Source organism: Zootoca vivipara, chromosome 2 (genome assembly GCF_963506605.1).
Source record: "Zootoca vivipara chromosome 2, rZooViv1.1, whole genome shotgun sequence".
NCBI classification, from domain to species: Eukaryota; Metazoa; Chordata; class Lepidosauria; order Squamata; family Lacertidae; genus Zootoca; species Zootoca vivipara.
Window position 1 is genome coordinate 20,576,485 of NC_083277.1, and position 13,173 is coordinate 20,589,657.

General features: G+C 42.7%; 1 protein-coding gene across 4 annotated transcripts in view; it reads left to right on the forward strand.

The window, feature by feature from the left end:
- QRICH1 (glutamine rich 1) overlaps positions 1-13,173 on the forward strand; it is a 29,029-nt gene that overhangs the window by 14,333 nt on the left and 1,523 nt on the right. For all 4 annotated transcript variants that reach the window (XM_060271271.1, XM_035106842.2, XM_035106843.2 and 1 more), the window contains 7 exons: positions 508-1,530; positions 6,386-6,563; positions 7,336-7,490; positions 8,248-8,362; positions 9,454-9,562; positions 10,782-10,933; positions 12,729-12,819. In XM_060271271.1, the coding sequence (XP_060127254.1) occupies positions 508-1,530; positions 6,386-6,563; positions 7,336-7,490; positions 8,248-8,362; positions 9,454-9,562; positions 10,782-10,933; positions 12,729-12,819 (1,823 nt within the window). The remainder of the gene's footprint in view (positions 1-507; positions 1,531-6,385; positions 6,564-7,335; positions 7,491-8,247; positions 8,363-9,453; positions 9,563-10,781; positions 10,934-12,728; positions 12,820-13,173) is intronic.

Here is a 13,173-nt window from a genome sequence, read left to right on the forward strand (position 1 = left end):
TGTCTGCTTCAAACCAGAGTTCTTTTTCTGGAGAGTGGGAAATTGAAAAAGTGCCTATTCTCTCCCAACTTCTCTTCCCAAACCTCCACATATAGTGCAGGGAAGATGAGTTATTTAGCCTCAGATGCACATTCTCCGATCCCAATTTGTGCCACCAGCCCCTTTCCAGGATGCTGCATGTGACCTGTTTACAAGCTTGACTACACTAAATTCTTTCATAGCCAAAAACTGATGTACAGCTGCCTTCAATATTCTGTGGCTGTTGAAGGCCACTGAGAGTGCTCATTCTTCACTGGGATATTGTCAGTTTTTCTCTCTTGCCTTAATTTACAAGTTACAGTAATTTGAAATATTGGGTGGTCCCCAAGTGTACAGAAATGACTGCTCTTTATGTATGGCCACATTCTGATACCCAACTGACAGTTCATTTATATTATAATCGCAAGAGTCAGTGGTTCAGAGGTTTTGGAGTTAATGAATGCTAACTTTTGAATCCTTGTTTTACAGGTGCAAGTTCAGGTTCAGCAGTCCCCTCAGCAAGTCTCCACTCAGCAGCTTTCTCCCCAGCTCACTGTTCACCAAGCCTCAGATCAGCCCATACAGGTACAAGTGCAGATCCAAGGTCAGGCACAACAGCCGACACCTCAGACGATACAGGGTCAAGCACTTCAGAGTCCTAGCCCTTCTCAGTTGCAGGCGGCTCAGATCCAGGTGCAGCATGTGCAGACTGCTCAGCAAATCCAGGGTGCCGAAATACAGGAGGAACATATGCAGCATCAGCAAATCCAGGCACAGCTTGTGGCAGGACAGGCTATTGCTGGGGGCCAGCAGATCCAGATCCAGACAGTTGGGGCGCTTTCCCCTCCTCAATCTCAACAGGGCTCACCACGCGAAGGCGAGCGAAGGATCAGCACCGCCAGTGTCCTCCAGCCAGTAAAGAAGCGCAAAGTGGATATGCCTATTACTGTGTCATATGCTATTTCAGGGCAGCCGGTTGCCACAGTCCTGGCCATCCCCCAAGGCCAGCAGCAGAGTTATGTATCGTTAAGGCCGGACTTGTTAACGGTGGATAGTGCCCACCTGTACAGTGCCACTGGGACCATAACCAGCCCTACTGGAGAGACTTGGACCATCCCTGTTTACTCTGCGCAACCACGTGGCGACCTGCAGCAGCAAAACATAACCCACATTGCCATCCCCCAGGAGGCCTACAATGCCGTCCATGTCAGTGGCTCCCCGACGGCCCTAGCCACTGTGAAGCTGGAAGATGACAAGGATAAGATGGTGGGAGGTGCATCAGTAGTGAAAAACTCTCATGAGGAAGTGGTGCAAACCCTTGCCAACTCCCTTTTCCCAGCACAGTTTATGAATGGCAATATCCACATTCCAGTGGCGGTGCAAGCAGTGGCAGGGACATATCAGAATACAGCCCAGACGGTCCATATATGGGACCCACAGCAGCAGCAGTCCACACCGCAAGAGCAGGGGCAGCAGCAGCAGCAACACCAGCAGCTGCAAGTTACTTGCTCTGTAAGTAAACTACTTTAATGAACAACCAAATGTGGAGTGTTCCAAATGTAGAGAGCAGTAGCTTAGCCAAGAGCAGGACTGTCTGAAGTGTGTCAAAGACAGCAAACCTTTCCTCAGAGTAATGCATACCTTGTTTTTATGTAAAGGTACTCCGCTTGCATGCACCTATATGTTCTTCCAGAATTTTGTATGGAAGGGTGGGCATACGATGAGGATTTTGAGCTTTAGGGGTTCAGGTAGCAGCATGGGGCACATATATTCTGCTCTTTCCTGCTGTAAAGAAATATGCAGAAACTTGTCTGCACATTTTGAAATGTAATGCCTATATGCCCCTCTTCTCCCTTTTGAGAACTATGTAATATACTTGTGTTTCTGCAAATGGTTTTCTGCAAAAAACAAACTAGAGGGTGGTTTTTTTAAAAAAAAGAGCAGTCAAGACTATTGGACCAAACTCTGTAAATTGCAAAAGGTAAATGTTCCTGCCTCAGGGTGCTAACTATCAGAAATGCTGAAATCGTACAAATTCCACTGATTCCCAGATTTGAAACTGGACTGGGACTAGACATCTATTACTGTTCAGGGTGAATGAAACATTTTTTGTTCTTATATTGGGATGGCAGAATGGGGTAGGGGTTAATATTACACTAGGATGCAGAAGGACAGTGTTGTACTTCTTCCTACCCTGCATTTAAGTATTTCATTATTCTAATGGTGTACATAAGGCAAGCCTTTCCAATCTCTTAATATTTATGCTAAATCTTCCGTTGGGCTAATCATTAAGCTTTATTAGCTGCCATTATAATGGGTTGTATTGAGACTAAATCACATCAGTGATTTGCAAAACACTAACTCTAGAGTCAGGTGCCATTACGGAGAGAGACATTCTTGTCTGAAATCTGTCATGGGTTGTACCTGGAACTTTATACAAAGCATATCCCTGTTGGAACTGCAGTCCCTCCTTTGTACGTGTTAGTGAGGTTCATATACAGTGGTGCCTCGCAAGACGAAAGTAATTTATTCTGCGAGTCGCTTCGTCTTGCGTTAATTTTGTCTTGCGAAGCGTGGTTTGCTGTGGCAAAAAAAAAAAAACTCGCAAAAAAAACTTAGTCTAAAAACATCGCAAAACGCAGTAGCAAGTTTTTCGTCGCGAGAGGCATTCATCTTGTGAGGTACCACCAGGGTTGTGGTGTTTTGGTTGAAGTAAAAACAGGTTCTTTAGTAAATACATGGTGAAGTGGCCTTTGAAAATGCGCCTCACCCCAAATATGGAATGGCATATGATAGAGCATGCTGTACTCATGCTAAACTCACTCCATAATTCAGTTGTCCGTACAGCAATGTGGGGTATGGGTAAAAAAATGGGTGTGGCTACAATTGCCATTATAACGGAATACTTTGACAGAAATATTCCACTATGAGTTAGTTAGGAGTGATTACCACTGGTTCAAAATTTTCAAATGCAGTTATGAAATGACATGTAGAATTTCCTTTGTTCTAAGCTCTTAAGTACTTCCAGTGAAATATAAACTTAATTGGATTTCTCTATTCTCTGTTTATTGTCCCAAATTTTTGCTAGAAAGCAAAATGTAGCATGTTTGTGGTTCTCTAACATACCTTGCAGCCTGACTTGCGAGAGTGTTGGGTTCCCACGGCTACTCTCATATTAGCCCATAGGATTATAGGAGGGTTTTGGTGTTGTCTTAGAGCATGTAGAAGATTCAAGTTTTTTGTTCTAGACCAGGGGTCGGCAGGGTTTACTGGCCATGGGCTGGATCACTCCCATGGAGATCGTCCATGGGCCGGACTGGCGCAGCGTGACGCCGGAAATCGTGTCTGTGCATGTCTGTGGTGCCAGAAATTGCTTCTGCGCATGCCTAGACACCGAAAATTGCACCTGTGCAGACACAATTTCCGTGGCCATGCACAGACACAATTTTCAGTATCTATGCATGCGCAGACACAATTTCTGGCGCCGCTCGGCAAGTCGCCGTGCCGATTTAGCGCAGTACACGGAGGACTCGCAGAGCGGGTGGCTTGGTTCAGGGGTGGCTCGTGGGCCGGTAAAACAGTCTTTGTGGGCCCCATCTGGCCCATGGGCTGCACGTTGCCGACCCCTGTTCTAGACTTACTGAGGCCAATCCTTGTTGGGTCCAGTAGCATCACCAAATTTTCTCAACTCCCATGTTGTTTCTTGCATTTCTTTTGTCTTCAACAAGACTACTTTCTGTGTGCCATCTACCCCACTGGAAAAATTGTATTGCTTGGTAAAGTACCAGCTATATATTCAGTAAACTGGGAGCTAAAACTGAATGGCTCTTGAGACTAACAAAAGGATAAGCAAGAAGAAAAAAGCAAGGAATAATAATGAGGCATGGTGAAGAAAGCCAATAGAAGTCACAGAATCAAGGCAACGTTTGGCATAATCACATGGCAGTTACTGCCCTTATCTTCTATTTATAGCCAGTCCTTTTTTCAAAATTGCTAATACCGTACTTCAGCCTGCTCAAACCAAGCACAGAGATTGGTTGTGGAGGTATTGTGACTCAGCATTCTTGTTGCAGGCAGAATTTGCTGACCCTGAGGCTCAATGTGGAATGGGCTTCTTATTTTATTTTTTAAATCTTCTGTGGTATTCTTACTATAAGATCTCATATATTGATCACAATTTAGAGCTAACATGTGTCCCAGCTGAGATAACAATTCTCACTGCCCCCAGCCATTGTGACTGATGGTTAGGAATGATGGAAGTATTCCCAATAATATCTGATGGGCCACTGGTTAGCCACACCTGCTTTAGAGGCTTTTATCATAGCGTCAAAAATACTAGCTCAATTCCTCTTGAACTGAAAATGCACCATTTAAAACGAATGAATTGTATGTTAATTGTGGGATATGAAAAGGGGGGAAGGAAAAAGTAGAAGAGAAGGATTGATTATAGGAAATTTGGAGCAGGGCACTGCTATCAGTCTTGTATAGGTTTCAGTTATGCTATTCCAGGCATCCCCAAACTGTGGCCCTCCAGATGTTTTGGCCTACAACTCCCATGATCCCTAGCTAACAGGACCAGTGGTTGGGGAAGATGGGAATTGTAGTCCAAAACATCTGGAGGGCCGAAGTTTGGGGGTGCCTGTGCTATTCAAACTTCTAAATGTTTATGCTTTCTCGCCCTCGCACTGCTAGGCATGTCAAATATGGGAAGGGGGTCATGTATTAAAAATTACAAACTTAAGCTACTGTATTAGCCTTATTCCATGTTGTTTTGGTTAGGTAAGACTTTAGGTAAGTGTGTATAATCAATGATCGAAGCATTCTCATGTTTTGCTATCATATTGTTTTGTTCTGATAGTAGTCTACATCCAGGTAGGTGGGCAGCCTTATTTTTGGTTTTATTACTATTGTCTTGTTTTATCAAAAGGATTGTAACTGAAAACTTGAATAATTGCCTGGCCTGCACTAAGATACAAAATCACAATTTGGCAGGGCACCTTTATAGCATGCTACTCTTAGACACAGGGCCTTCTTGTACAAAAATCTATTCTAATGGAAATATTGCACTTAGAACTGTGGGCAAACCGATGACGCAGTGACCTTCAGATCCTGTGTTTGCTAGCTAAAATGATTAGCATTCAGCTTTCCCCCAGCAGAGGGCAATCTGTTTACTCTGTTGTATCTCTATTCAAGGTTTGTTGACATCTTCTCCCTCTTTCACCCAGCTGCAAAGATGGTTTCCTAAATCAGTTTACAGTAATGTCTGAACTAGGAAACTGATTTGACAGCAACCAACAAACCAGAATTGAAGTAACATTATGGAAAACTGGTTTTAAGAAATTAGCAGTCTGCTTTGCAGCTGGCCTCATTAGAAGAGGAAGGAATGCTTGAACTTGCCACCCATTCACATGACAACAAACCATGGTCTTTTTTTGCGGGGGGGGGGAGCTTATCTTCTCTGAACTAGACCTCAGTAGTTGCAACAAACTAACAAAGGGTAGTAGACACTATGTTACACGGGGTTTTGATTATGCATTTTGACTTTGTAAAGTCAAAATGAGGTAGCAAGCTAAATACTGTACAGTGGTATCTCTAGTTGCGGACTTAATTCGTTTTGGGGTGCTGTTTGCACCCTGAAAAATCTGCAGCTAGAGTGCCTCTTCTGCGCATGTGCGCAGTGTGATTGAGTGCTTCGCGTGCGCAAAGCGTGCCACGTTTGTAAGCTTGAAAGTCTATAATGAGCGGAATGCAACACGAGGTATGACTGTACAGTGGAACCTCTACTTACGGACATAATCAGTACCAGAGGTCCGTCCGCTGGTTGAAACAGTACACTAGAAGAGGCATCTTGTGCCCACGCACAGATGGCGGTAGTGCGCTTCTGTGCACACGCAGACAGCGGCAGCCACTTCCACGCATGCACAGATGGCAGAGACCACTTCCACGCATGCACGAACTGTGGCAAACCCGGTGTTTACTTTCGGGTTTGCTGTGGACGCAACTTGGAACGTTTGTGAGACGAGGCGTATGTAAATCGAGGTTTCACTGTACATGGAATTGAGAATGATCAGTATTTGTAGTGAAATATCAGGGGCTTTTGAGCATTAGAATTAAATGAAGAGCAAACAGCCTGAACCCACCTCCTATGAAGATTATCATTTTTATTATCTTCTCTTCATTGAAATACTTTATAAGCCACCTGGAGGACCGTTCAATTAAAACTGCCAGGGTGTAAATCAAATATAGTACAGTTCTTCTAATGAACTGAAGTCAGGTGAGTAGCTCTAGAGGCTGCAGGAAGATGCTACAGTACTGGTAAGCAAAAGCTTTTCATACCTATGTGATCAGAATTGACTTTCTTCCACAGGCTCAAACTGTTCAGGTTGCTGAAGTTGAGCAGCAACCACAGCCTCAGCCTTCACCTGAACTTCTCCTTCCACACTCTCTCAAGCCAGAAGAGGGACTAGAAGTGTGGAAGAGCTGGGCACAGACTAAAAACGCAGAGCTAGAGAAGGAGTCTCAGAACAGACTTGCACCTATTGGCAGTAAGTGTTGTGAGCAGGGAAGTACTGCTCCATCTTTCAAACAATAGGAATCTTTTGCTTTGTAAAGATTAGTTAGAGTGTTATAGGCTGCTGAATTACAAGGGCTTTGGGTGGGTTATATACAGTGAGTGTGTGTAAGTCACTATAATCAACAGTTTCTAGAGTTCTTGCTGATGATCAGGGCTTAACTTTTCCCTTCAGGCAGCTCAGCTCATTCTTTAATAATTTTTCTGCTAAGTAATGGAGTCTCTGCTCTTCTTGCTGATTTCATTCTTAGCTGCCTTCTTGAATTTGTTTTGGTGTGTTTATAAAGCAAGGCAAACTTTCGTTATGTATGTTAGGTTTTCAGCTTAAAATAAAAATATGAAAGCCTTGTTAACTTTAAAAACAGTTCAGCTTATATGCAATGTTTGTGGCACCCAGGATTTTTTTCATTGACACAGCAATATGAATTTAAAAGGATACTAATGTCAGCCTTGCTTTGAATTGACTCTTGGTACTCTGACCTCAGACTCCTTCCCATTGTTATTGAGGAATACTCAGGCATTTGTTAATTGTCAATTTACTCTCTGAGTGGAAAGTTGTGTGTTTGAAATCTATTCAGTTTCCATTTCAAGCAAATTTTGGGGTACCTTTGTATATGCTGGGGACAATGAGAAGTGCCAGTATAGGCTTATTGGGAAGGTTGCAGCAGGAAAGCATGATTGAGTCTACAAAAAGACATCTCTGCTGAGAAATGCCAATTAATAACCTTCTGTGCTATGATTTGCAGGACGCCAGCTGTTGAGATTCCAGGAAGATCTCATATCCTCTGCTGTAGCAGAGTTGAATTATGGGTTGTGCTTAATGACTCGTGAAGCTCGCAACAGTGAAGGTGAACCCTATGATCCAGAGGTTCTGTACTATATCTTCCTGTGTATTCAAAAGGTATGGTATTTTGGAAGCCCTTTCTATAAATAATGTTAAAAGTGGTATGCTGGGCATATGTTGTCACTGGGAGGATTCTTGTGCAAGGCTGGAGTGAGAGAGGCAGACATTTGCTTCCACTCCTGAGATCCTTGGTTTTCTCTTTGGCTTGAGAACTGTTGACTGGATTCTGTTCTGATCTTTAGAACGGCAGATTACTAAACATACTCTAATCATCATTATGCATAGAAACAGGCTATTAATAGCTGCAAATTCTGGAAATTAGCTCAGTATCACTTTAATGCTTTGTAAATGGTAATTCCATTAATCTGAGTTTCAGATGCTTCATGGCCTAGCCCAGGCATCCCCAAACTGCGGCCCTCCAGATGTTTTGGCCTACAACTCTCATGATCCCTAGCTAACAGGACCAGTGGTCAGGGATGATGGGAATTGTAGTCCAAAACATCTGGAGGGCCGAAGTTTGGGGATGCCTGGCCTAGCCTTTCAGGCTCTTTGAATAAATGTGTTTGTTGTGCACTATAGGATTTACATAGGAAGGCGTGATAAGTAAAACTGAAGCTAGAGAGTTAATGTTGAGTTTGTTAGATGATTCCTGATCTCTATTGTCAGCAGGGGGGTGAAGGATTTCTAATCCTCATGTTTCACATGTGCACTTCAAACACACAGACAGTCTGACTAACTGATTGTTTTTTATTTTTAAAAAATTAATTCTATGAGGAGCAGGTTTGCCTGACCTCTGTGTAACTGTTTCTTGCAGTATCTATTTGAAAATGGGCGAGTCGATGACATTTTTTCTGATCTATATTACATACGGTTCACTGAGTGGTTACATGAAGTGCTCAAGGAGGTGCAGCCTCGGGTCACTCCTCTTGGTAAGAGACTCTTCAGTCCACAGATAGGCTTGGTAACCGCTGTCTAGACACAAAGGTCCTCAGAGAACATTTGAATACGAATGCTCCCTTAATGGACCTAGGAAGAATCTGCAATAATTTCAAATAATTGCTTTTTGTACTAGACTTCTAGGCCCCAAATTGTCCTTGCTTTTCTGCAGAGAAGTACGGGTACCACCGTATAGCTGGACCCATATTGTCACTTTCCAATATATTGTCTATAGTACAAAGTGCAGGCTTGCATTATTCAATATGGATGGAACCACATCTGGGCACACATTGTGCAGCCTTTGCTGTAGTTTTTACCTGGCTCATCCCAGCCATCTGGTTCTCTTCTTACATCTGCCCAAACTCTTTACTGATCTGATGCCAAATGGTGGAATTTTATAACAGAGCTTGAAACAATGAAAATGTATGGTAAGGCTAACATTCAGAAGCAGAACAGAATAGTCCTCATCTGTTTCCAGAGAGCGGGAGCACAAATGAACAACTATTGAAAGTGTCCCAAAGCTTTGGGGTGCTAATTGAGAAAGTCTTCTGCTTGTAAAGCCTGTTCTGGTGAGATGGAATTTGAAGTTTTTTTTTTTTTTTGAGGAGGTCGCATTTTCGGTGAGAACTGGATCTAGAATGTTTAGGGCATCATAAGTTAGGCAAGCCAATGTCTGCCTTTATCTTCATCTTTGTGTAATGATATGCTTGCATAGTAGTTGCAACAAGATAACATGAAGTATTTTTGAGTGTATAATGATACAGAGCTACATAAGGTCAAACATTCTACTCGGACACACTAAAAGTAATGAACATGTTTAACTTAGGTCCATCAATGTCATTAGGTTTGTTCTGAGTTGTATCCAAATAAGCTATACTTACAAACTATTTGTTAGAAATATCAAACCAGCTAGTTAGACTTGATGTCATTGTAAACTGAAATGTATGCTATATATGTAGGAGTTGCTGTCGCTAGTCAACCTTTGTAAATCAGTTTTCTTTCTTAATAGGAACTTTGGGGTGGTTGATTGGAAATGCTACTTGGTTTCCATACATCTGTTGAAATTATCTTCTGATCTTCACAGGCTATGTTCTTCCTAACCATGTGACAGAAGAGATGTTGTGGGAGTGTAAGCAGCTTGGAGCTCACTCTCCTGCCACTTTGCTGACAACGCTTATGTTTTTTAACACAAAGTAAGTACTAATAAATATGCCGTCTTCGTGGAAGCCTCTTCTTTAGTGAACTGTGAATTAATGTGCACATGTGAACACAAACTACCAGTGAAGAATCTCTTAGATGCATTTTGGTATGAGGTATCAGAGCAAGTTTAGCATAGTTAACTACATGATGTATGGAAGTGAGAGCTGGACCATAAAGAAGGCTGATCGCCGAAGAATTGATGCTTTTGAATTATGGTGCTGGAGGAGACTCTTGAGAGTCCCATGGATTGCAAGAAGATCAAACCTATCCATTCTGAAGGAAATCAGCCCTGAGTGCACACTTGAAGGACAGATCCTGAAGCTGAGGCTCCAATACTTTGGCCACCTCATGAGAAGAGAAGACTCCCTGGAAAAGACCCCGATGTTGGGAAAGATGGAGGGCACAAGGAGAAGGGGACAACAGAGGATGAGATGGACAGTGTTCTCGAAGCTACCAACATGAGTCTGACCAAACTGCGGGAGGCAGTACAAGACAGGAGTGCCTGGCGTGCTCTGGTCCATGGGGTCACGAAGAGTCGGACACAACTAAATGACTAAACAACAACAACAAACTACAAGATGAACCAGTGAACCAGCAGGTCTCCAGTTTCCCTTCTGTGAACTTACTAGGTGGTCATGGGAAAATCAGTCTTTCCCAGTGTGCAATATGGTCATAGTTCTGACTTATTTACATGGTTCCAAGCTTTTCTCTCACTCACACGTACATGTTTGTATGTGTGTAAGTTTAATCAATCTTTGAATGCATGACAGCAATCAGTCTAGCGTTCTGTTTTCAGAGTGACTTCTGGGAGTTCACAAGCATATGATGTTGGTGCTCTATCCTGCCACCACTTCCTGTTGTTTGGGTTATACTGTCCCAAAATATGGAGATTCCATTTAGATATTGAGACTGATAGCCATTGTTAGCTGTATCCTTCATGGATTTGTATGACCACCTTCTCAGTTCACATCGCCCATATGAAGCTAACTATTGCTTATAAAACATGCCAAATGAGCTGTCTATTGAACTTCATATGTCTGTTGAAATAAATGCACGTTTTAAAAACCTTACATGCCATCAAATGTTGGCTATTAACAGCCTTGTTTTGTTCCTGATAGGAAATAAGGTTTTTCTGCCAGTGTTGGAAAAGTTAAGATTTATTGTGCATCTTTAACTGATCTGTGCCCTCCACCTTTTCCATTTGATGTTCAGATACTTCCTGTTGAAAACAGTAGACCAGCATATGAAGTTGGCCTTTTCAAAGGTCTTGAGGCAGACCAAGAAGAACCCTTCCAATCCCAAGGATAAGAGTACGAGCATCCGGTACCTGAAGGCACTTGGCATACACCAGGCAGGCCAGAAAGGTAGAACTTAACATGGAAAAATAAAGCTGTGCTTTAAGTAGCTGATCATATTTGTTTTGCAGTGCTGGGGGGGGGGAGGGAGGGAGATGGAGAAAGAACCACAGGATTAAAGGAAGACAAAAAAATGGGATTCATAATTAAATTTGCAGCCCAGTAAGCCTGGGTGGTGAGTATGGATAGAGAATTTCTGGTGCTGATGGTGATTGACTACAAAGCCACCTTCTGGGACTTGGACTTACTATATCATGGAACTTTATTATGAGATATCACAGGTATTTGATCTGCAGATGCAAGTCCTGTTGCAGATGCAATCATCCCTGAAGATCAACTGTAGCACACAGTGGGGATTTCTTTTTTCTTTTGGTAATGATGCTTTTCTCTTACTTTCTGCAAACAAAAATATTTCTTTGCATTCATACATTTTATTGAAGGTCCTTTGCTGTCTTACCCTGACTTTTACTGAAATGAGTGCATGTGTGTAGCTTACTGTTATTAATTGGGTTATATCAAAGCTAGTTGTTTGTGCTTAGAAAATGCAATATTAATTAATTGTAAGGGGGGGGGAGTAAAGGACCCCTGACAGTTAAGTCCAGTCGCGAACGACTTTGGGGTTGCAGCGCTCATCTCGCTTTACTGGCCGAGGGAGCTGACGTTTGTCCGCAGACAGTTTCCCCAAAGGTCATGTGGCCAGCATGACTAAGCCGCTTCTGGCAAACCAGAACAGCACACGAAAACGCCATTTACCTTCCCGCTGGAGCAGTACCTATTTATCTACTTGCACTTTGACGTGCTTTCGAACTGCTAGGTTGGCAGGAGCTGGGACCGAGCAATGGGAGCTCACCTCGTCGCGGGGATTCGAACCTCCGACCTTCCGATTGGCAAGCCCTAGGCTCAGTGGCTTAGACCACAGCGCCACCCGCGTCCCAAATGTATCAAAACAGCATCTAAAAGCTTTCGGTATGCCAAGCTTCTGAGATGACACTGTAGTGGTGCTTGTTTCCTTGCTCTATATGCCCCTGAACTTATGTTGGACTGCCCTTGGGGGCACAGTTCTGTTACTATGCATTTATATCTATTCAGAGATTCTCTATGAAGCCCCAGTTGCTTTTCCTTCTTATTTATTTATTACCTTTTACACTTGTCTCAAGGCAGTTTAGAAACATACCATAAAAACAGCTATAAATAGTTTTAAAACAGTACACAAAACAGCTGAAGACCTTTTAGTCCAGCTGAAAAACCTTTTCATGAATGATACTGCCATGGATCCTACTGCAAAGAAGGTGAAATTTTGACCACCAAACTGTTCCTGGAATGATTTTGATAAGTAGGACTCCTATCTCCTTGCCAAGAACTAGACAACACACTGAGATATTTATGTTTGAATGTACAGTGGTACCTTGGGTTCCGGAGGTCCGTTCTTAACCTGAAACTGTTCTTAACTTGAGGTACCACTTTAGCTAATGGGGCCTCCTGCTGCCGCCGTGCTGCCACCACACGATTTCTGTTCTCATCCTGAAACAAACTTCTTAACCCGAGGTATTATTTCTGGGTTAGCGGAGTCTGTAACCTGAAGCGTCTGTAACCCGAGGTACCACTGTAAACAGAACTACAAAAAAAGTACAGGTTGCAATGGATGTGTTATTTCTTTAATGGTAACAGTTGTCCATCTGCAGCAAGAAGGCCATTGGTGTTGCTGTGTACCATCTTTTCAAATTGTGGGTTTACTTAGGTTTTACTGACATCAACTTCATCTACAAGGTTTCTGATGTTCTGTATTGTTGGGATTTACTTGCAGTTACTGATGACATGTATGCAGAGCAGACAGAGAACCCAGAGAATCCATTGAGGTGTCCTATAAAGCTCTATGACTTCTACCTCTTCAAATGGTAAGTGTTCCTGACATCCAGAGCCACAGAAAGATAACTTATCTGCATGTTCAGGGTTTGTGTGTACTTTCTACTATTTTAATCAAACTTATCTATCTGTTTCTTGGAGTGATGACCTTGTATAAAGAAGACTACCTTATGCTTCCTACTTGAATTGTCAAAAATGCAAACTTAATGGCATGCATATTCAGAGGCTTGTAGTGTGGCTTATTTTAAATGCTGGGCATTGCATAATTCTTGACACTGTGTTTTACTGGAAAGAGTTTGGGTATATAACATAGTGTGTTTGAAGTCGGCAAACACTTTGTATTGAGTAAACTGGAACTCGGTATCCCTGGCAGAGGTCTATAAAAT